The sequence below is a fragment of the Arachis ipaensis genome, chromosome B7 (genome assembly GCF_059453495.1).
Source record: "Arachis ipaensis isolate K30076 ecotype BB chromosome B7, ASM5945349v1, whole genome shotgun sequence".
Taxonomy (NCBI): Eukaryota; Viridiplantae; Streptophyta; class Magnoliopsida; order Fabales; family Fabaceae; genus Arachis; species Arachis ipaensis.
Window position 1 is genome coordinate 5,926,298 of NC_142442.1, and position 24,419 is coordinate 5,950,716.

At 31.5% G+C, this 24,419-nt stretch overlaps 4 protein-coding genes across 4 annotated transcripts; 2 read left to right on the forward strand and 2 right to left on the reverse strand.

Moving 5' to 3' along the window:
* Positions 1-4,992: 4,992 nt before the first annotated feature.
* On the forward strand, positions 4,993-6,170 carry LOC107606578 (hyccin). The gene has a single exon (XM_016308625.3). It carries the CDS (start codon positions 4,993-4,995, stop codon positions 6,124-6,126), a length of 1,134 nt encoding a protein of 377 aa, XP_016164111.2. The 3' UTR covers positions 6,127-6,170.
* Positions 6,171-7,212: 1,042 nt separating this feature from the next.
* Positions 7,213-12,515, forward strand: FRS3 (FAR1-related sequence 3). Its single transcript, XM_016310616.3, has 6 exons — positions 7,213-7,490; positions 8,023-10,614; positions 10,726-10,815; positions 11,067-11,216; positions 11,844-11,960; positions 12,125-12,515. The coding sequence occupies exons 2-6, from the start codon at positions 8,257-8,259 to the stop codon at positions 12,173-12,175; spliced, it is 2,766 nt and encodes a 921-aa protein (XP_016166102.1). The 5' UTR covers positions 7,213-7,490; positions 8,023-8,256; the 3' UTR covers positions 12,176-12,515.
* A 57-nt stretch (positions 12,516-12,572) lies between these two features.
* On the reverse strand, positions 12,573-14,387 carry LOC107608866 (UDP-glycosyltransferase 92A1). Its single transcript, XM_016310617.3, has 2 exons — positions 13,735-14,387; positions 12,573-13,631 (listed from the first exon to the last, which is right to left on the reverse strand). Exons 1-2 carry the CDS (start codon positions 14,370-14,372, stop codon positions 12,719-12,721), a joined length of 1,551 nt encoding a protein of 516 aa, XP_016166103.2. The 5' UTR covers positions 14,373-14,387; the 3' UTR covers positions 12,573-12,718.
* Positions 14,388-15,341: 954 nt separating this feature from the next.
* LOC107610161 (UDP-glycosyltransferase 92A1-like) lies at positions 15,342-17,972 on the reverse strand. Its single transcript, XM_021107126.2, has 2 exons — positions 16,957-17,972; positions 15,342-16,143 (listed from the first exon to the last, which is right to left on the reverse strand). The coding sequence occupies exons 1-2, from the start codon at positions 17,744-17,746 to the stop codon at positions 15,467-15,469; spliced, it is 1,467 nt and encodes a 488-aa protein (XP_020962785.1). The 5' UTR covers positions 17,747-17,972; the 3' UTR covers positions 15,342-15,466.
* Positions 17,973-24,419: the final 6,447 nt, after the last annotated feature.

Below are 24,419 nucleotides of genomic sequence, written 5' to 3' on the forward strand. Positions count from 1 at the left end.
TTTTTATCTACTCCACACATTATCTTTTCTATCTTCTTTTACTTTTTTTAATTGCTCTTTTTACTTTATTTTTAATTGTTTATTTTACTTTTACTTCTCATATATAGATTTATTATAATTCATCACATGTTCTTTTTGAATTTAAGTGATTTTTTAGGTTATATTTTACCATTGATGCTTTTATTTTGTTTAGTGTATTTTTTTAGTCTGTATTTAATATAATAATCTGTAAATATCTATTCTATTATGTAAAAATTAAATTTCTGCACTTAATGATAAAACTGTCGTAACATGTTTCTGATGGTGTTTTTCAATTTATTTCTTTTAACTCATTAAATTTATTTTATTATAATAAATTAACTATATCAACTAATTGATTTGGTTTTTTAAATATCATACAATTTATTATAATTTCTATCAATCAATTAATTGTAATTAAAATTGAATGATTATTTTGTTATGAAATTATTATTTCCTAATCTATTTATGGGCAATATATATATTAATTATAATCGTAAATTAAGCTATTTTATATTAAATGACTTATATAATGGCCATCTCATTTATTATCATAAATGCTGAACTAAATAAGTCATTATTACTTTTGATTTAGAATTAAATGAGAATAAAACCAGAGATACTATTTTATTTGGTCGTTCGGGTTTAATGGGTGTGACACTCAAATATAAATAGTGACTTCCGAATTTTGGTCTCCAACACATCAAAGCCATATCCGTAACTCTTTTTCCATAAAAGGAATTTCGATTCAACTCTATCAAGGATACAGAAGGTTTTCAAAGAACAAATGAATGATCTGAATTTGCACGAATTCTAAATGTTCGAACTTACGACGTTGTTTCAGTTCGTTGTCATTACGAGAATGACTCTAATCTATACGTGTCTAAGGATTAGAATAGATTAAATATTATTTAAGTAATTTATTTCTAATATTGGTATTTGATTAAATTAGTTTTAGAGAAATTTAAATTGTTGACTCAATTTATATATTACGATTATTCTTTTTGAATATATTGTTTTTTATATTTTTAATATAAAATTTCTTTTTTTTATGATTTTTAAGTTTATTTTCTTTCTCATTTTATATTTCAGATTAGTAATATAATTATTAAAAAATGTATTTAAAAAAATATTAAAATATCACTATTAAAAAAAAAAGAAAGTTACGTGAAAAAAAGGAAAACGAAAAATTAAAACATCACTATTAGAAAAAAATTGTTAATATGCGTACGAATGGAGTCGGAATTGAGGAATATATATAGGTATAAAAAATAATCATATATATAAAACAAAATAATTATAACAAAAAAATAATTAATATATGTGATTTAGATGTTTTTAATAACCGGTAACATAGAATTTAATAAAATATAATTCACATATTTTTTTATTTATGTATATGTATATAATTATTTATGTATATGTATATATATTAAGAAAAACTACCGTAATATATATATATATATATATATATATATATATATATATATATATATATATATATTTAACAAAATTAATATATAAGGTTATGGAAAGTTCTATCCAAATTTGACAAGAACAAGACGACTTACATAAAAATGATTCTCATGAATAGTAAGATAAGTTTATTATTTTCTATGATTCTTTCAAGTGATATTAGGTCCATTTTATAAATATTTTTTGTTCATATATTTTAATATTTTTAATAACCGGTAACATAGAGTTTAATAAAATATAATTCATATATTATATATATATATATATATATATATATATATATATATAGAATTATTTATGTATATGTATATATATTAAGAAAAATTACCGTAATATATATATATATATATATATATATATAAAGTTACGGAAAGTCTCATCCAAATTTGATAAGAACAAGACGACTTATATAGAAATGGTTCTCATGATGATAAGGTAAGTTGATTATTTTTCATTATTCTTTCAAGTGATGCTAGGTCTAATTTATAAATATTTTTTGTTCATATTTTAAGTTTATTTGATAAGTAAACCCTTGCAAGCAACATAGACAGTGCGATTTTATAGATTTATAAGTGCTAATAGCCTTTATATTTAATTTGTTTTATAGTTTGATAATAACTAATATATTTATTGGTGGATTTAACTATTACTATATTATTTATGATCACATTCAGTATATATGTCTGATTTATAGAAAAAAGTAGATTATTAAAACCGATTAATAACTATTTTAGAGTTAATTTAATTAACACTAAATAAAAAAAATAATACATAACATATTACTTTTTTATTAATCAAATTATTATAATTTAAATTAATTTTTAAAAAATAATTTAAAATTATAATTTCAATCTTATCACGTACATGGCACGGGTAATTATACTTGTTTTTTAATAAAAATAAATTTTTAAAAATAGTTTTGTATTTTGCGAAATGCGGATATATCCGATATCTGATCCGATCCACAAATGTGCGGATCAGATCGAATCGGATTCAAGTTTAAAAAACTGCGAATATTGAATCAAGTCCCATTCGATGATTTTAGTACGGTTCTGATAGAAATTTAGGCCATATCCGATCTGATTTGATATGCGGTCACCCTTACGATTTAATACAAGATTTCATCCATGTATAAATCGAATTGGTCAAATTCAATTTGCATTTTCTCTATAATTCAAATTGCCTTGATTTAAATTAGTGTTGGGTTGTATAATTCGAATAGACCTCATTCGATTTATATAAAAATGTCCAATTAAAAGATTCATGTAACATTTTTCATTTTAGGTGAATAGTATAATTTTAGTTTCATCTTAATTTAAATATACATTTTACCCTAAAATTTATCTGAAAAACGTGAATAAGGCGTTGATATGAAACGTGCATGCACAGCAGCATCTTTTTTAATTTTGAAACATTTCCCAACCGTCCCTTTATCATTTTGCTAACTCTCATTCGATCTCTCATCGATTGAAAATGACATTATAGTTTTTAACTATTAATTCTATCAGATATTTTGTCCTTTCTATTAATGTCTTTATTTAAAACTTACATAATTTACTCACATATAACATTAATTCGACACGCGTCAAAGAATTATTAAAAGAGACAAAATACCACTATTTTCGTCACTATCATCGCCAATATCCACCATCATTTTCTATAAGATTTTTATATTAGGAAAAATATAGATAAATAATAAAAATATTAAACAATATAAATAATAGACATATCAAATATTCATTTTATTAGGTGTACAGATGATTATTTTAATATTAAGATTTAATTGGATAATTTAGAGATATAGTGTATTTTTATTTGATTGATAGTTGTTTATGTTGTTTAAAAAAGTCATTGATTACCTAGCATAACTCTTTATATTAATAGTCAATTAAAATTTCTAACTATGTATTGAGATGTTATTTAACGTGGCACGTTAACAAATTTTGACACCATATTAACAAAGAAAGTAACTAAAAACCTAACATGATTAGTTTAAAATTTTTAAAAGATGAATTTAATTAAAAAAATATTTTGAAAACTAATTTAAAAAACGAATTATTTTTTAGGGACTAATTTGACTATTTATTTAAAAAATATTACTAAAATTAAAAAATATTTTTTATTAAATATTGTTAAAAAATATTACTAAAATATAAAAAATTATGCGGGCAAATCACATTATTAAACCAAAGTGGAAGAGAAATTACGTGATTCAACAAGCAAAAAACGTAATATGGATCAACCAGAAGCATGTTTCTATGTAATTTGAATCAAAGTTAATTCGAATTAGGAAATCAAGAGTAATTCGAATTATGCATGCATTAAGTCATAGGTAGTTCGAATCAGTAGTTTGAATTACGCATAAAGGTTGACTTAGGGGAGTTCGAATCACACTGATTCGAATTATGAGGGAAGCAATTCAAAGTGTAGTTCGAATATGACTCCTTCGAATTATCAAGACACCCACGTGAATTTCATGACATAAATATATTCCATGTAATTATTTTAATACACAACAATTATATCTATATGGAGCCATTGCTAAATCGAATTCAATTAGTTCGATAATATGAGTCTATAAAAAAATTACATTTTACAAAGTTTAAAAATTTTTATTACGTGATAAGTTAGTAAAAAAGTACATTACAAATTTTTATAGTACTAATCGTAACCATGTTTAATTTAAAAATTGTTATTAATATATCACATAATAAAAATTTTTAAGCTTTATAAAATGCAACTTTTTTATAGACTCATATTATCGAACTAATTGAATTCGATCTAGCATTGGCTCCATATAGATATAATTGTTGTGTATTAAAATAATTGCATGGATTATATTTATGTCATCGAATTCACGTAGATAGATTGATAATTTGAAGGAGTCAGATTCGAACTATACTTTAAATTGCTTCCCTCATAATTCGAATGGATCAAACTACATATGACTTAATGCATGCATAATTCGAATGGATCAAATTCGAATTACACTTCCCTGTTAATTCAAATTGATGTAATTTGAATTACTCTTGGTTTCCTAATTCGAATTACATAGAAACATGCTTATGGTTAATTCACGTTACATCTTTTGCTTTGATTAAATAACGTAATTTCTCCTCCACTCTAGTTTAATAGTGTGATTTGCCCAAATTATGCTTTTAATTATTATTATAATATAATCATACTAAAATTTACTCACGTATAGTTTATTTTAAAATAATCACTATAATTACTGTATCATAATCATAGTAGAATCTAGTTACCTATAATTATTTTGAAATTAATAGGAGAATTTCATCTAGTTAATTAGAGTTGCACAAAACATGATCACATGGTATTGTTATCATCATAATCTACAAGAACAGTTATAAGAATAAGATCCTATTTTTTCTCCCTCAATTACGCCTCTCTCTCTTTCTCTCTCAAACAAATTTTCTGCCATTTCATTCTCTTCTGTCCCCTCTCACACGTCACAACTAAAACAATTACAACAAAAACATGACGTCGTCTTCGTCCTCTTCGTCGTCCTCCTCCTCCTCGGAAGAAGAGGAAACCTCCCCCACCACCGCACCCGCCACCGCCCCCACCACCGCACCAGCCAACACCGCTGCCACCAACCCCGCCCACCAAGACAAGATCAAATCCGCAATGCAATCCCTCTCTTCAATCCTCTCATCCCCGCTCTCCTCACACGATCCCTCCGCCCTCTACCCTCCCATCTCCGCCCTCCTCCGCCGCCCAAACTCAGGCATCGGCGACAACAACCTCTGCCGCTGGCTATACGACACCTTCCAATCCTCCGTCCCCGACCTCCAACTCCTCGTCCTCCGCTTCCTCCCTCTCATCACCGGTCTCTACCTCTCTCGAATCCATAACCGAAAGCCTCAAGCCGGTTTTGAAGCCGTTCTGTTAGCATTCTACGCGCATGAAACAACCTCACGCGCCGGACAGCCCGTAACCGCCACGCTCCCTGATCTCTCCCACCCTAGCCTCTACCACGAGTCAAAAACTCCATCGCCTTCGAAAAACTCCGCCACGGATCTCAACATCGCCGTTGTTTCCCCAACGCTCGAGCCTCACGGAACCGTTAGGTCAACGAGAAGAGCAAGAATCGTCGGCGTAGCGTTAGAACTCTTCTACAGCAAGATATCTTCAATGCCGACAGAGTCGAAGGTGGATTTCTGCGAGTTTTGTAAGATTTGGGCGGGACAAGACGGTAGCATGTATAAACATTTCGAGGAAGAAAGAATAACAGAAATCAAAATCGACGTGAAAAAGAAAGAGAAAGAGAAAGAGAAAGAGAAAGAGAAAGAGAAAGGTAAGGGTAAAGGTAAAGGTGGTGGAAAGGCGGTGGAGGAGGCGGCGGCGGAAGGGAGGATACCGATGCCGTGGGAGCTGATGCAGCCTGTGGTGAGGATTCTGGCGCATTGTTTGATGGGACCGGGGAGTAATAAAAATGAGGCGGTGTTTGCGGCGGCGAATGAGGCTTGCCGGTGCTTGTTTGCACGGTCCATGCATGATGTGAACCCCATGGCTATATTGGCCATGAGGAGCTTGTTGAGGCTTTCTAAGACTCTTGATGATGACTTTGATCCAACTGAGTTACCTGTAACTGATATTATTACCCTTTAGATTGTTTTTTTTATATGAATTTTTAAGATATTATTTTTGGCTTAGCAAGATCTTCTAATCAAATTTGTTTTATCTATTTTTTTTTGAAGCAGGAAAAGATTAAATAGTTTCATGTGAAAAATTAAACAGTACAATTTATTGGTCTGAATAACTTGCACTTGAGATCAATGAACACACAAAATTTTGTTTGTACTACCTTGACGTGCGTTGTACATTGGGTTCAAGGATAGATGATAGATGCTTAATTGTAATGCTGAAAACTAAAATAATACGTAAATGATAAACAGTAGTAAAAATTATTATACGTGAGAGAACTCAAAAAAGACGAATTGGTGGACTGGAGACAACAAAACTTGAAAAATATTGTACACAAAGTTATCAATAGAGTTATGTTGTTTATGCTGTTGGAATGTTAGAGTTCAACACACATGTAGGGAAGGACTGATTGGCTAAGGAGAGTTTCAAAGTTAATTCTTGATTCCATTTGTTGATAATCCTCCCAGTGATTACAGAAGGGAGTTATTATCCCTTTAATTTCTAAAAAAAATCACTCACAATTATTTTAATATAAATTAATAGTTTAAAATTATTAGATATTTTGTTATAAGTATTATTTATTTATTTTTATTTTATAATTTAATTTTTTCCGTTCAATAAAAAAATTTGTGTTCAACACTTTATTTTTTTATTTTTTTAAGGTTTGAGATTAACAAATTTTATTATTGTGGCAATATATATTTGATTTAATCATACATAGTAGCAGCTCGTTGTGTGTATCGTGGGTTTTCTATATTTTGAAGTTTAATTATTATGCATTTATTTATAATTTATAATTTATAATTAAAACTAAAACTATGCCGTATAAAAAATGTTTACTTGCATCAAAATTGTAATCTCAAACGAGGAAAGGTGAAAATTTGAGTGATCTTATTTAAAAATAAATAATTAAGAAATACTTTTACTTTTCTATCATATTCCCAGTGTAGTGGTGCACTATGGTCTATGGCGAGCCCACAGTCATGCGCCGTGCACGTGAGATGATCCCGCGCACTACAAACAGAAACACAGAAAATTAAATCAACTTTCGACTTTGATAACAGCGAACCGAGTTCCTTCTCAACAAACACTAGCCGTACGATGCAAATCCAACGGTTGACAAGGCGCGTGTGTACTTATGTCATATGCAACCGAAACCCACGCGACATCCACTCTCTCACTCTTCTTTCTCTCTCTCACATACCGTCTTCCTTCTCTCTCCCTACTCTGAAATCGCCCGGAGCTTCAGAAAACCCTAACACGGTTCTTTTGTCCCCTCAATCTCGTTGTTGACGCGAGTTGAGGTTCTTCAACGCCGAAATTTGAAGGTTTTTTTTTTCGAATTAATTTATCATAGCTATACTTAGCCTTTTGTTACTGTAAGTTAGGGTTCCTAATTTTCCGTAATGATTTCTGCAACAGCTACTGTCTATAGATGATTTTTCTTTCCTTCCGTTCCTTATGTGAATTTCACTATAAATTTTGCACTTTTGCAGTTTTGACCTGGAATCAGAATTTTTTGTTATTTTTTAAAATTGAGGATTGAAATTGTGTCATGTACCTATGATGTCACCCTACTTAAATGAACTTTTTGTTTTGTTAGTATGTTTTGATATATGAGATTTCTGGTGAATTTTGTCAGTTTTGAATTGATAACGTACACTTTAAACAAGACTTTGTCTTTATCATAAATAGTTTGTTTGTCACAAATTGTTAGCTTCATTTGGTATGTTTAGTAACATCTATCATGTTTCCTTAATTTTCAAAAGAAAATTCCAAAAAGCTCGCTTGTGTTATTCTTTACTTTTGTTAAGCTTCATTTCATTATTGAGAACATTGGAGGTGGAATTAATTTAACAGGTGTGAAGAGGACATGATAGCGGCATTTTGTTTAAAGAAGTCCAGGGTGGTGGTTGAAGAAGATCAATTTCCAAAACTTCAGGAGCTGCATTGTGTAGTTTTGCATTTACTTGTAACCTTGGCAACTTAGATGGTCTTTCTGTTTGATATGATTGAAGGCATTGGTTCTTGATGCATGGTGTTACCCACGAAATAGTTGCTGAGTAATTTTGCAGCATAAATTGTTGAAGGTGGATGTCCAAGTGGTACTTAAACATGGGGGAAAGAAGTGGCCATCTATCTGCTACAGATGATGGAGCTGCTGAACCTAGTGATGGGGAAGTTAACAATGCTGAAAACTCTGGTTCTCATGTTGAGGATGGGGCTTCCGAGCCACATCTTGGTATGGGGTTTGAATCTGAAGATGCTGCAAAGAATTTCTATAACGAGTATGCCCGACGTTTGGGTTTCACTCCCAAAGCTAGCCCGCAGAGTCGTTCAAAACCTGATGGGGCAAATGCGTATCGGGAATTTGTTTGTGGTGGCGATGGTTTAAAAAGAAAGCCTAATGAAACTTGTAATGCAATGATTAGGATAGAGCGAAAGGGTCAACATAAGTGGTTTGTTACAAAATTTGTGAAGGAGCATAGTCATTCCACGTCAAGTTCCGGTGAAGTGCACAGTCTTCAGCCACGAAGGCACTTTTCTAGTGTTGGAAGAACAATGCCTGAAACTTACCAAGGAGTGGGGCTTGTTCCCAGTGGTGTCATGTATATATCTATGGATAGGGCTCCTGGGAATCGCAATTCCACTGAGAACATTCATGGTAGTAGGAATTTTCCTGCAGTTGGTGCTAAGACTAATCACCAAGTTTCTGCAGTTGCTACCAAGACTAATCACCAAGTTCCTGCAGTTGCTGCTAAGACTAATCACCAAGTTCCTGCAGTTGTTGCGAAGACTAATCACCAAATAAAAAATTCTACATCAATTAATTATACTGTTAAACAGCCTGTTCAGAAGAAGACACTTGGGAGGGATTGTCAGAACCTGCTGGAGTATTTTAAGAGAATGCAGGCGGAAAACCCTGGTTTCTTCTATGCTATACAACTTGATGAAGATAACCATATGTCTAATGTGTTTTGGGCAGATGCAAGATCAAGGAGTGCTTACAATCATTTCGGTGATGCAATTAGTCTGGACACAACATTCAAAGTGTATCAATACAAAGTGCCATTTGTACCATTCACTGGGGTAAACCATCATGGCCAGACAATTTTATTTGGTTCTGCACTCCTTTTGGATGATTCTGAAGATTCTTTTGTGTGGCTTCTCAAGACATTTCTGACAGCAATGAATGACCGCCACCCCATTTCTATCACTACTGGTCAAGATAGAGCCATTCAGAGTGCAGTTTCACAAGTTTTCCCCCATGCACGGCACTGTCTAAACAAGTGGGATGTCTTGAGAGAAGGTCAGGAAAGGTTGGCTCATGTATGTCACATGCATCCAAATTTTCAGGGTGAACTTTATAATTGTATTAACCTGACCGAAACGATTGAAGAGTTTGATTCATCTTGGAATTCTATTATGGAAAAGTATGAACTTGGAAGAAATGAATGGCTGCAGTCATTGTACAATGCTCGTGCTCAGTGGGTCCCAGCATATTTCCGTGATTCATTTTTTGCTGCAATATCTCCTAATCATGGATTTGATAGCTCTTTTTTCGATGGTTTTGTTAACCCGCAAACAACATTACCAATTTTCTTTAGGCAGTATGAACAAGCTATGGAGATGTGGTTTGAAAGGGAAATAGAATTAGATTCTGAGACAATTTGCAGCCAACCTGTTTTGAAGACACCTTCACCAATGGAGAAACAGACTGCTAATCTTTATACACGAAAAGTATTTTCAAAGTTTCAAGAGGAACTAGTTGAAACTTTTGTTTATACTGCAAACAGAATTGAAGAAGAAGGGGCAAATAGCATATTCAGGGTTGCTAAATTTGAGGATGACCAAAAGGCATATATTGTCACATTAAACCATTCCGAGTTGAAGGCTGACTGTAGTTGTCAAATGTTTGAGTATTCAGGCATTCTGTGTAGGCATGTCCTTACTGTTTTCACTGTTACTAATGTACTTACTTTACCATCCCATTACATCTTGAAACGGTGGACAAGGAATGCAAAAAGTTATGTTGGATTGGATGAACATGCCAGTGAATCACATGGACTGGATTCTATGACATCTCGGTATGGCACTCTGTGTCGAGAAGCCATAAAATATGCGGAGGATGGGGCAATATCTGTGGAAACTTATAGTGCTGCAATGGGTGCTCTTAGAGATGTAGGAAAGAAAGTTGCTGTCGCAAAGCGAAATTTTGCAAAAGTTGCACCGGCTAGTAGTAGGAGTATCAGCAATGCTCATGATGACAAGAAAAACCAGACTTCAAGATCAGATACACCCCCTCTTTTGTGGCCACGGCATGATGAAACAACAAGGAGGTTTAATCTTAATGATGCTGGTGCACCTGTTCAACAGTCATTTGGCGATCTAAACTTCCCTAGAATGGCTCCAGTATCTGTCCAGCGAGATGATGGTCAAGATGAAAACATGGTAAATGAATGAGAACTTTTTTGGTTTTGTTTAGTTTGTTTATTTACTGTGTTTCTGCTATTGGAATAGGACTGGATGGTGTTGAACTGGTCTTTGGGTTCATTCATGTAGGTAGTTCTTCCCTGTATGAAATCAATGACATGGGTAATGGAAAATAGAAGCTCAACTCCGGGGAATAAAGTAGCTGTTATCAATCTGAAGGTATGGTCATAGTAATCTAAAATAGTGAGAAAGAGGCAGTAGAATTCTTCATTTAGTCAAAGTTGGTTGAGATACCTATCCTTGCCTGAGAAGTTTATGGAACAGAATTAACTTAAGCCCTTTTTGGGTATAAATGCCTTCTTTATTTTGTAGGAGACTTATTTGTGGCATAATTCTTTGCTTTTAACTTGCACATTTTAACAAATAACAACTGGTTAGGAGCTCAAGTTCCTTGCATATTTCAATTGCAGTTACAAGATTATACCAAGGTTCCATCAGCAGAAACGGAGGTTAAGTTTCAGCTCTCTAGAGTTTCTTTGGAACCAATGTTGAAGTCTATGGCCGGCATCAGTGAACAACTTTCTACACCAGCTAATAAGGTTGCTGTAATAAATCTGAAGGTGTGTTGATTAATGATCACTGCTGTTTTGTTTTTCCATAAGAATATTTTTGAAACGCATCACTTTGTTGTACCATGCTATGTTTTCTTTTATTCCTTCTTTTGTAGGGGGGAATCGGGACTTAGGATATCTAAATGTTGTTGTTGATTTGAATTCACGAGAAATACTTGTTATTGATAGGCTTGTGAAGGACGATACTTGTAATTAGTCTTTCACTCTTTCTGGATATAAAAAGGGAATGGAACTAATAAACTCTTCATGACAGGCCTAGTATCTCAAAACTAACTGTAATTGGCAAAATTGAAGCCATATTTTGATACAACCAGCTTCTATGTGGTGCAATAATTTCATTCATGAAATTTTTGTAGAAATCATTTGAGACCTGTTTATTTTTGGCACTACGCAGAAGAGTGTGCCTTTATTTGTCCTCTTGATGACCTATATCTTCACTCTCGCACAATATCACATTTCTTCTTCATTTTTGGGCAATACTTGATGTTTCTTTTTATTTTAGTTTTAATTGTATGGACAGTCTGGTTTCTAATAATTTTTTTTCTTTGATTTGATTCTCCGTCTCTATACCTTTGATCAATGTTTGGATTGTTAAAATTCTTTAAATTGTTTCAGCTTCAAGACTCCGACACAATTTCTGGCGAGTCTGAAGTCAAGTTTCAGGTTTCCAGGGACACATTGGGTGCTATGCAACGATCAATGTCCTATATCCGTGAGCAACTTTCTTCTGATGTAAGTTATCTTCTGTTATCATCGTGCAAATTTCAAGAGAGCTAATTACTAAAGGCTTAAGAATCCTGTTAAAATCTGTTGATTCAGGTGTCCCTTGTTTTATGCCACCATTGAGTGTGTTCTCTAGGGGGATATTAATGCATTTATGTGGTGAAATTTGGCAGGGCTATGTGCAGTCAGATCCTATCTCTGTAACGAAAAGGCAGAAGAAGTGAAGCATAGATTTTTATTTTTGTGCCCAGGTGGGGTGTGTTAATCATATTTCTGGCAGATTGGTGACAATGGCAATGGATACCCCGATGGCTTAGAAAATCTAGTGTTTCTTTTGTTTTGGTTAGTCTCTTTTTCTATGTAAGTTTGTTTGTCTAACATATTTGTATATGTATCATATCGTAGGCAGCACGTTGTTTATATAGGAAGCCTTTTGTCATGTCATTCTGCATAAGTAATGTTTTAGTGTCATTTTAGGAACTATATCCCAGGCTGGTCACAAAATCACCTTGAGTCATCAATATTCACAAAGTAATATAATGACTAGGAGTTATTCTTAGATTATTTCGTGGTGGTTATCTTTTATGGAAATTTTAGAAAAGAAGCGACATCGAACTCCAATGGCAAATCAACAATGTTTGTTTGTAAATATTTCAGTGATAATATTCACACTCAAATACCATAATCATAATGTTACTGCCCCAAAAAGAATATAGCAATGCAAAACTAGAAATGTTCCATGTAAATAACCTGTTCAAATTCAAATTTCACAGAGACTTGGATGACAAAATAGTAGTTATAAAATCATCCAATGATCTCAGTGAAGAACCTTTCACTTCTCCATTCTCTGTTGTTGCTTCTCTCATAAGCACTGCAATCTCTTTCGCTTTCGCTTTCATCTCTTTTCCCTTCCCTCCTTGATCCATAACTGTTTCAATCACATTCTTCACTTCCTCCCCTGAAATAACACTTTCAACTGTTGCTGTGAGTATAACACCCACACCCAATTCTTCCTCTAACATCTTAGCATTGTAAGCTTGTTCTGCTGCCAATGGCCACCCAATTATTGGAACCCCATAACTTAGGCTCTCCAACATTGAATTCTGCCCACAATGGCTTAAAAAGGCTCCTGTTGAACTATGTGATAGAATCTCCAATTGGGGTCCCCATTTATGCACCAACAAGCCTCTCTTGCTCTCCTTCATCCTCTCTTCGAACCCTTCCGGCAACCATTGAGTGCCGAACTCTCCATTCATGTCATAACCGAAAGGTGGCCGGATAACCCAAATAAACGGCTTCCCACTCTTTTCCAACCCCTCGGCTAATGCCATCATCTGGGAAGCACTGATTGTGTTCTGTGATCCAAAAGATATGTAAAGAACAGAACTTTGATCCTTGGAATTCAGCCACTCAATGCATTCTTCAAGAGCTATGCCAGAAACTTTCCCTGCTCGTTGTTTTGAATTTGAATCCTTTATCTGAAGAGGACAAACACTCCAAACAGGAAGGTTAAGATACTTCCTCAGAAGATCCAAGGCAAAAGGCTCAAGCTCCTCAATTGTGTAGCAAATCCACCCATCAGATTTCATAGAAAGTGCAATCTGTGGAGGGAAGAATTTGGACCAATCATCATTCCCATCAGCTAGCCTTAACATCCTATGCAAGTGAGAGCGCTTGAACCTGCAGCAGCAGCGACGGATCCAGAAAATTTTAGTATCGAACAAAATACAATATAATATACTAAAAACCAAATATGTAAAAATTCATATTCCAAAATCTGAACCTATAATTTTCAGGGAACCCAGGTATCCAAAACTCTTCAGAATCTGTTTTCCTGTGAGGAAAATGTGTCCAGATAGAGATGTAAGCCAAAGTTCCATAAGCACCACAAGTTGAGAAGGAAATGTTCTTGGTGCCACAACTTTTTGCAACATTGGTGACCCAACCAAGAAACACATCAGAGATTACACAAAGTGGAGGGTGACCCTCTTCTACAGTGATCTTCAATATCAAAGAACGAAGAGGGTCATCAAGGCTTGTAGAAGCATTGAAGAGCTTGATCATGGAAGTTAAGGGAAGCTTCTCTGTGTTCTCTATGTTTGGTGGTAGACCATGTTGGATTCCATTGAAGGGTAGCTCAGAAAGTTGAAGATGATCATGAATTGTTGTGGAAGAAGAGGAGGAGGAAAGTGCTGATCTGAGGTATTGAATGTTAAGGGGAGTAGTGGCTATGGTGATTGTGAAGTTATTGTTAGTTCTTTGTAGAATAAGTTTTGCTAGTGCTAGGAATGGAATTAGATGGCCATGTGCCATGAAAGGTATCATTACTATGTGGCCATGTTTGTTGTTCTTTGAAGGATCTTGTGCCATTGGAGAAGGAGGAGAATGATTAGAGAACTTCAATCTCTTTCTTTCATTCATTCATTCTTCCTTTTGAGTCTTTCTTATAAGAAAAAAGTGTACAGAAGAAAAAGAAACATGTGAATTAGATTAGTCCACGTATATTTTTGTATTTTTTGGTATGAATGAAAGCAAACAAGTTATATTCATAATTTCATACTTCACTTTACCAAAATTTTGGTGGAATGTAGTATCACTTTCACTATCATGGGACACCTGATTTGGAAATAAGAATGATTCTTCCTAGATAACTCAAGACAATTAGAGTTAAAGATATAAACTTAACTTGGTATCTATTAATAATTGAATTTATATGACAATTTTTTATAGTTGTAAATGATAATTTACTACCATAAGCAACTATGTAGACAACTGAAAAAAGGAAGGAAATATGTAGGTGCAAATATATGCAAAGATATCTCTCTTTTTTGGTAGGTATCTTTTTTGTAGTTGTTGATGTAATGTATTTTGAATTAGAAATAATACAAGAGAGAAGTAGATGTTAAGAAATTATTTTTTATTTATTTATTTTTAAATTAGACATTATAGGAACACACTTTCTTTATATTCTGTGTCATGTTTTAACTATTAAATTTAAGAAAGAATCATATAGATGACCTATTCGAATTAAAAAATTAATAAAATTGACAATAAGAAAGTTTGATAAAAACATTTTCATATAATAATACTTTTATTGCAATCTTCTAAACTTAAAAATGGGAATATCAAAATCCAATATGGAGAAAAAAAATGTAGATTTATTATGAATGGATTCTTTCTAAATATAATAATACTTCTTCCTTTTTAAATTAACTAGCATATGTATCCACATATTGTATGGGAAAATAGGCAAAAATATATAAAGTAATTTTTTTAATTTTTAAATGAGAACATACATAATTTTATAATAAAAATTACTAACATGCATAGTAATTTTTAGTCCTCTCTTTTGAATTCTAACAGCAGTAATCAAAGGCAAGTGGATCCAAGGAGAGAAGTTAATGCATTATTAGAAAATGATTAAGACTTCTCTTCTAATTAAAATAAGCAACATTAATGGAAACAAAAAAAAAAAAAAAAAAACTTAACATTTGATATCACATCTTCACAAAGTTTTAGTTTTGTAAGATGACTTTCACAAAATCATCTATTGCTCTGATTGAAGAGCCTTTAACTTCACCATTTTGTGTAGTTGCTTCTCTCATAAGAACTTCAATCTCTTTAGCCTTCACCTTCATCTCTTTTCCCTTCCCACTTTGTTGATCCATAACCATGTCAATCACATTCTTCACTTCCTCCCCTGAAATCACACTTTCAACTGTTGCTGTGAGCATAACACTAACACCCAATTCTTCCTCCAACATCTTAGCATTGTAAACTTGTTCTGCTGCCAATGGCCACCCAATGATTGGAACACCATAACTTAGACTCTCCAACACTGAATTCCACCCACAATGACTAAGAAATGCTGCTATTGACTTATGTGAAAGAATCTCCATTTGGGGTCCCCATTGATGCACCAACAAACCCTTTTGAGTGTTCTTCATTCTCTCTTCAAACCCTTTTGGTAACCATTCATCACCATTGAACTCTCCATTGATGTCAAAACCAAATGGTGGCCTTATAACCCAAATAAAACTTCTCCCACTTTGTTCCAACCCTTCTGCCAATGCCATCATTTGGAAAGCACTGATTGTGTTCTGTGATCCAAAACATATGTAAAGAACAGATCTTTCATCCTTCAAATCTAACCACTCAATGCAGGGTTCAAGACCCTTGCCACGCTCTTTACCTGTACATACAAATACGAATATTGGATTCGATAAATAACAAGAACCCTAAACAACAAACTGATTGTTTCTCCCCATTTCTCATCTGCTTGTTCATGCAACTTTTAACTTTTAAGAATGCCTTTAAAAGCACTTAAAAGTGAAAATTTTAAAGTTAGTTTGTGTTTATTAAAACTAAAAAGCTTAATATAATCTCATACATTAATTAATATTTAAATTTAATTTTTATTTATTATAATATTTTTAAATATTAAAAATTATTTTACCAAATACATTTGTTGCTTGTACTTATTACAAGCTATTTTTAATTTAATTTATTAAATATAGACGTTACAACTTTTAAAAACTAATTTTTATAAGTTACTTTTAAAAAATAAAAATTTTATCTAACCAAGTCTAAGTGTTAGTTTGAATTGATTTTTTTTAGTTAAAAAATATTTTTATTCAATTTTAAACATATTTAGATATATTTTTTAAAAAAATACTTAGATTAAAAAAAAATAAAAGACATTTTTAATATTTAAAATTTAAAAAAAAAATTATTGAAATGTGAAATAGCTTTTATTTATTAAAAAAAATAATAGATATTTTTTTTCAAAAACCAATCTAAACTCACCCAAAACCAATGACATAGCAATTTAGATGCAAAAAGTTATAATTATTTGGACATTTTGGTGGACTGCAATATAATGTGCCTCATTGAACTTACATCTTCATGTGAAGACATCTCTAATCATCTTCACATCAGTTTCTTTTTTTTTAATTATATTTTACACTCCCTGTATATATAAGGTGCAAATTGTTTTGAACTATACCTTGAAGTGCAAGTGGTTGAAGAAGTGGACCAAAACTCCATACAGGAAGATTAATGAAAAACTTTCTGAGAAGTTCCAAACCCAAATTCTCAATCTCCTCAGCAGTGTTACAAATCCACCCATCAGATTTCATGGACAGTTGAATCTGGGAAAGGATGAATCTTGACCAATCACAACTTCCATCAGTTTCTCTCAAGGTGCTATGCATGTGAGAGCGGTGAAACTTGTAATTCTGAGGGAACCCCGGAATCCAAAACTCGTCGGAATCAGAGTTTTTATGGGGAAGATTGGACCAGATAGATATATAAGCCAGAGTTCCATAAGCACCACAAGTTGTGAATGTTATGTTCTTGATTCCAAAACTCTTTGCAACATTGTTAGCCCAACCAACAAACACATCAGAGATTATGCAGAGTAGAGAGTGGCCCTCTTCTTCTTTGATTTTCAAAATCAAAGAGCGAAAGGGGTCCTCAAGGCTCAAAGATGCCATGGTTAGTTTGAGCATTGCATCTAAAGAAGAGAGATTCTTAGTGTTGTCTGAATTTGGTGGTAGACCATGTTGTGTAGGATCAAAAGGTAGCTCAGCAAGGTGGACATGGTTATGATCATAATAATAATGTTTGATGTGTTGAATGTTTGAGGGAGTGGTGGCAATGGTGATTTTGAAAGAAGTTGTTTGTTGGATTTGTTTTGCTAATGCTAGGAATGGGATGAGATGACCTTGTGCTAAGAAAGGTAGCATTACAATGTGAACATTTTCATTGCCATCTTTCTTTGAATACTCTGCCATTGGAGTTTCAAGGGTGTGATAGCTTGGTTGCTCTTATTGCTCTCTAAGTTAGGAATAAATAGGCATCAGTCATTCTATCTAACCAACAAATATTACTATTCTAGATTAGCATTTTACTAGCAATATTTACACTAACATTTACAAGAAATTTGTACACAACAACAAATATTAGAGCAACTGTGTTACATGTTAAAAAAATAATTTTTTGAGTAGACAGGTACTTAACAGAAATAATAAGATGAATGCATGTGATATAAGCTACCAAAATTTACGTGGAGATTTATACAACTGACAAAAATTGCAGGTAGAATCTGGGCGATGATATTTGCGTGGAGATTTATACAACTGACAAAAATTGCAGGTAGAATCTGGGCGATGATACTTATGAATTTGTTCGTAACTGCAAAAAATAATTGCAAACTACGCTAAAATCAAAACCCAATCACTAATCAATAAGAATGCTCATCTAAAAAATACGCACTTTACTGGATATCATTAACCGAACAAATTGATAACTTTGTAAAATTTCTCTTAGAAATAAAAATTATAAAACTTAGTTATTTGATTACATTAAAAACTTTCAAAAAATGCATTATTATTAAATCTTTAGAAATATAATCGATATTCCATCTTATAATATGCATGCTTGTGCCTTGGAAATAACTCTCTCCATTGATGAGTTGAATGTTTAAGGGAGTGGTGGCAATGGTAATTTTGAAAGTTGTTTGTTGGATTTGTTTTGCTGATGCTAGGAATGGGATGAGATGACCTTGTACTAACTACTAAGAAAGGTAGCATTACAATGTGGACATTTTCATTGCCATCTTTCTTTGAATACTCTGCCATTGGAGTTTTAAGGGTGTGATAGCTTGGTTGCCCTTATCGCTCTCTAAGTTAGGGAATAAATAGGCATCAGAAATTTTACCTAAGCAACAATATTATTATTTTATATTAATATTTTACTAATAATAATTTATATTAATATTTATAAAAAATTTGTACACAAAATTTATAATTTATACTCATATTCTTTAAAATTTATATATATAAATCAATATAATTTATATTTATATTTATTAGAATTTATACACATAAATTAATAAATTTATTTGATGAATATAATTTGATATTTATGCTATTTAAATACTTACCAAAATTACTAAAAATTACTGATCTAAAATTTTTTAAATAGACAATATACTTTGCATGACAAGTACTCCTACTATCATGATGGTACGTTACTTAGACATATTCGATATTTTATTTAAATAAATTAATGAATTAAATATTAAACTCACTGTGTTACATGTTAAAAAAATATTTTTGAGTAGAAAGTTACTTAACAGAAATAATAAGATAAATGCATGTGATATAAGCTACCAAAATTTACTTAGAGATTTATACAACTGACAAAAATTGTATGTAGAATCTGGGTGATAGTATTTATGAATTTGTCGTAGTTGCAAAAATAATTGTAATTTGTAAATTACGCTAGAATTAAAAACCCAATCACTCATTAGTAAAAATGCTCATTTCAAAAATACGCATTTTATGTGAATATCATTATAATTATTGAATAAATTTATAATTTTGTAAAATTTCTCTTAGAAAAAAAAAATTATAAAGTTTAATTATTTGATTACATTAAAAACTTCCAGACAATGCCTTATTATTAAGTCTTTGAAAATATAATCTGTATTCCATCTTGTATTCCATCTTCTAATATAAATGTTTGTGCATTGAAAATAACAATTCGTAGTTACATATCTTAGACAATAATACTCTGTTGAGTACAAGTTACATGACAAATATGAATGCATGTAATGCACATATAAATATTAACTAGCTAGCATGGCCAAAAAAATAATTGTTTATCTTTTTTTCTAACCCTCTTCTTTTTTTTTTTTACTATAAAAGATAAAAAAATTAATTTTAATTCACACACAATTATAATTATATTTATTATTTTGAATGACTATTTAATGAGCTAAATATTAGACCAATTATGTTACATAATAAAAAAATTCTGAATAAAAAGTTACTAACAGAAACAGATGAATGCATGTGATATAAGCTACCAAAATTTGCTTGCAGATTTATAAAACTGACAAAAATTGCATGTAGATTTTGGGTGATGGTACTCATAAATTTGTTCGTAGCTGCAAAAATAATTATAAAATATGCTAAAATTAAAAATTCAATCACTAATCAATAAGAATGCTCATTTAAAAAATACCCATTTTATGTGGATATTATTACAATTGCTAAATAAATTTATAACTTTGTAAAATTTCTCTTAGAAAGATAAAAATTACAAAACTTAGTTATTTGATTACATTAAAAAATTCAGATAATACATTATTATTAAATCTTTAAAAATATAATCTGTATTCCATCTTGTAATATGCAGGGACGGATTCAAAAATTTTACTACAGAGGGGCCAAATTTTAGATAATTTTTTTCATTCCATAAAAAATAATTAACATGTAGTTATTAGAGTTAGTTTTTTAAAAGATTCATCAAAATATATATAATTATAATTTTTTCACAATTTTATTATTAATATGATAATTACATAAAAGAAATAAAACAATATCAATAGTATATTATAAAATTATAAAATGCTAATAATTTATAATGTGTTTAGTTAAAAATTATCACATATCTTATTAATTAAAATTAATTCTTTCAAAAATTTTAAAAAATTTGAAAATAAATTATAAATTATTAATTATTTGAAAGACACAGTACCCTTGTAGAATACAAGATATTTTTTTTTTTACCAAAGATAGGAGACTCGAACCCGCAACCTCTTAATTGAGTATGGGGAGACTATGCCATTTGAGTTATAATAAGTATTTTTTACAAAAAAAAAAAATAATATGTAAAGTACATAATGTGATTACTAAAATATAGCTACGTAAGTCATTATTAATATAATAATATAAATATTAAATATATTAATATAAAAAAATAAATAATTTTTTAAAAATAAATATAGAGAATATTATATAAAAAATAATTTAAAAGGTACAAAGATTTGAGGGTATGATATTAAATTAGTTAAGTAAAAAATATTAGTAAATTAAACAATTAAGACATAAATCTATTACATAGTAAAAATAATACATATAAAATTATTAAATTACATCATATTTTTTAAACAGATATCTCATATATAAATATAATTTCTTAAAATTTTGGGAGGGAACGTCGCGCCCCCTCTAAGTGTGTGTTTGGATTACAGTTTACAAATAAGAGTTTGAATAAAATTGATTTTGCAAACTTGATTTTGATGAAAAGTAAATTTGTATTAAAGTGATTTATGTTTGGCAATCTTTGCATCAAAATGAATTATAGTAAAATAAATGTTGTTTGGATTATACTACTCAAAATCACTTTTAGATAAAAAATTACTAAAATAGACACTAACTTAAATAATTTTTGTATATTATCTTATCATTTTAATTTAGATAATTGAATAAATCTTATTAATTAATTCTATAATAAAATTAATATTTATACACTAAAATAAAAATAATATATAAAAATTGGCAAAATATATTTTTAATTAAAACTAACAAAATATAAATTTTAGAGAGTACTAAGAATAATAAAAAAATTAAATATTTATCTTGGTAGTAACTGAAATAAATCAAAAAAAATTTATGATATTTTTTATATAGTATATTTTTAGTACTCTTAGTACTCTTTTTTAGTATGCTATAATTTATTATTATTATTTATAATTAATTTTTTATTTAATTTACTTTACCTAATAGAATCAATAAATCATATTATAAAAAGATAATAAAAATAATACAAAAAATTATAATTATAAAAATGTATAATATCAAATAAATAATTAATAAAAAATAATAATAATAAATAATTAAAAAAAGAGTTCATGTAACCAAAAATAATAATAAGAATTCTATAATAATATAATAACATGCATAAAGGATAAAATTGCTAAAAGGTAAATAAAGATGGAGTATTGATGGCTAAAAGCTCGTTTGTGAAACGCAGAAGCTCAAAATTGTAGCTTCTTGTAAACGTGGTTTTAAAAACAAAATCACTTCTGCGTTCATAAATCAAAAATTTCCAAACAAGTTGACGAGGGTATTTGGGATGGTGTGGCTGTTTCTAGAGGAGGACCTAGAGTTTCTCACTTGATGTTTGCAGATGACCTCCTCCTTTTTTGTAAAGCAAAGAAAAATCAAGTTCGGAATGTTGTGCACACCTTGGAGTTGTTCTGCAAAGCTTCAGGTATGAAGGTTAACATTGAAAAATCTAAAGCTATTTGTTCTAGAAATATCTCTAATAGAAGGAAGGAAATGTTGTCTGGTGTTTCTCATATTCCTTTTACTAGTGACCTAGGCAAATACTTGGGGGTGAACCTTAATCATCCTCGAGCTGCTAGGTCTATTTTTGCGGACTCTTTAGAAAAGATCAAGAATAGGCTGGCTAGTTGGAAAGGTCGGCTCCTTAACAGAGCAGGCAGGCTTTGCTTAATTAAATCTGTTGCTTCTTCTCTTCCTATTTATCAGATGCAAGTGACTCTTTTTCCTACTTCAATTTGTCAAAAGATTGATTCTGTGCTTAGACAATTCTTGTGGAAGGGAAAGGTGGGGGAGCGATGCTTAAATTATGTCAAGTGGAGCAAAGTTGTCACTCCAAGAAAATATGGAGGCTTGGGAATTAGAGATACCCAGTGTGTAAATTTTGCTTTATTAGGAAAGCTTGTTTGGCAATTACTGCATAATAATGATAAGCTTTGGGTAAGAATTATGTTGGCAAAATATTTATCTGGGAGGTCTTGCTTTTCATCCAGTTTTTCTAATAATGTTTCAAGCACTTGGCGAGCGATTTATAAGACAATAGAAAAGCTTCGTGATGGTTTTGATTGGTGTACAGGCAGGATGTCTCAATCCTTTTGGTATCATGCTTGGCGACCATGTGGAACGCTAGCTCATTTGGTTCCTTTTGTGCACATCTCTGATTCTCACTTGAAGCTAGAAGATGTCTGGTACCATGGACATTGGCGGTGGGATATTCTTTGCACAATGATTCCGGAAGAAGTTAAACTTGATTTGATGCTCTTTGATCCTATCAAGCAGGCAGGAGATAAAACAGGTTGGTTTTGGACAAACTCAAATACTCTCACCTACTCGACTAAAAGCGGGTATGAATGGCTATTGAAGAAGAAATTTGGCTGGAACAATAATGAAAATTGGCTTTGGCTTTGGCGCTTGAGAATACCGGAGAAGATAAAGTGTCTGCTCTGGCTTTGTCTCAACAACGGAGTTCCCACAGCTAGTTACCGGTTTCAAAGAGGTCTTGCTACTTCTGATTTTTGTCAGCGATGTTATCTTGCTCTAGAGGATATTAACCACTGCTTTAGGACTTGCCAAAAAGCTCGTCAGATTTGGATTAGCTTAAATTTGGAAATGACCGCTGAGGACTCTAGTTTGGATTTTGTGTCTTGGATTCGTTCTAACCTCAACAAAAATGAGTTTCTCTTTGCAGCGGCCTTTTGGTGGATTTGGAGGGATAGGAACAATGACATCTTCCATCAAGATGATCCATGGAGTAAGGAGAAAATTGTTCACTTAGTTCAACATGCTGCTCGCGATTTCTCTAAGGTTGTTACTAACCAAAAACATATTATTCCTTCCTCTTTGCAATATAACTGGGAACCACCTCCAATGAATGTCTATAAAGTGAACTGCGATGCAAGCGTTTTTAAAAATGGGCAATTAGCGGGCTTTGGATGTATTATTAGAGACAGCATGGGAATTTGGATGAAAGGTTGTTCTGCCAGTATACCTCTTTCTAGTGTTCTCTCTTGTGAGCTTCATGCTATTTGGAGAGGGCTTGTTATGGCTTGGGATTGCGAGTATAAAGAGGTCATATGTGAAACTGATAATCTTGATGCATTTCTTCTTGTTTCGCGAGGCACAACCAGCATGATTACGAATGACTCTGATCTGCTTGGCAAAATCAAAGAGATGCTTCAGCGCAATTGGACAGCTACTTTAGTGCTCATCCAGCGTACAGCAAACAGAGCGGCTGATTTAATGGCTAAGACTGCTGCTTTAAACAAGCAGGTGTACCTAGAGTGGTTACAACCCCCTAATAATTTAGACATTATTATTAGAGAGGAGTACTACTCTTTATCTTAGGTGTTTTTTCTTTGTGTTATGTTCAGTCACCAAAAAAAAAAAATCAAAAATTTGCCAAACCAAAAATTGAAGCTTTCAAAAAGACTAAACGTGCTTCTTCTCTTGTAATGCGTTTGCCAAACACACCCTAAGGGTAACATATATACTTGTGCATTGGAAATAACAATTCCTAGTACAAGTTACCTAACAAACATGAATGCATGTAATGCACATATAAACATCAACTATCATGGTCAAAAAAATAATTGTTTGTCTTTTTTTTAAACCTCTTTTACATTTTTTTTACTATAAAAGATAAAAAAATTAATTTTAATTCACACACAATTATAATTATATTTGTCATTTTAAAAGACTATTTATTGGTCTAAATATTAGACCAATTATATTTCATATTAAAAAAAAATTCTGAAAAATTACTTTAAGTCACAGAAACAATAAGATGAATGCATGTGATATAAGTTACCAAAATTTGTTTGGAGATTCATAC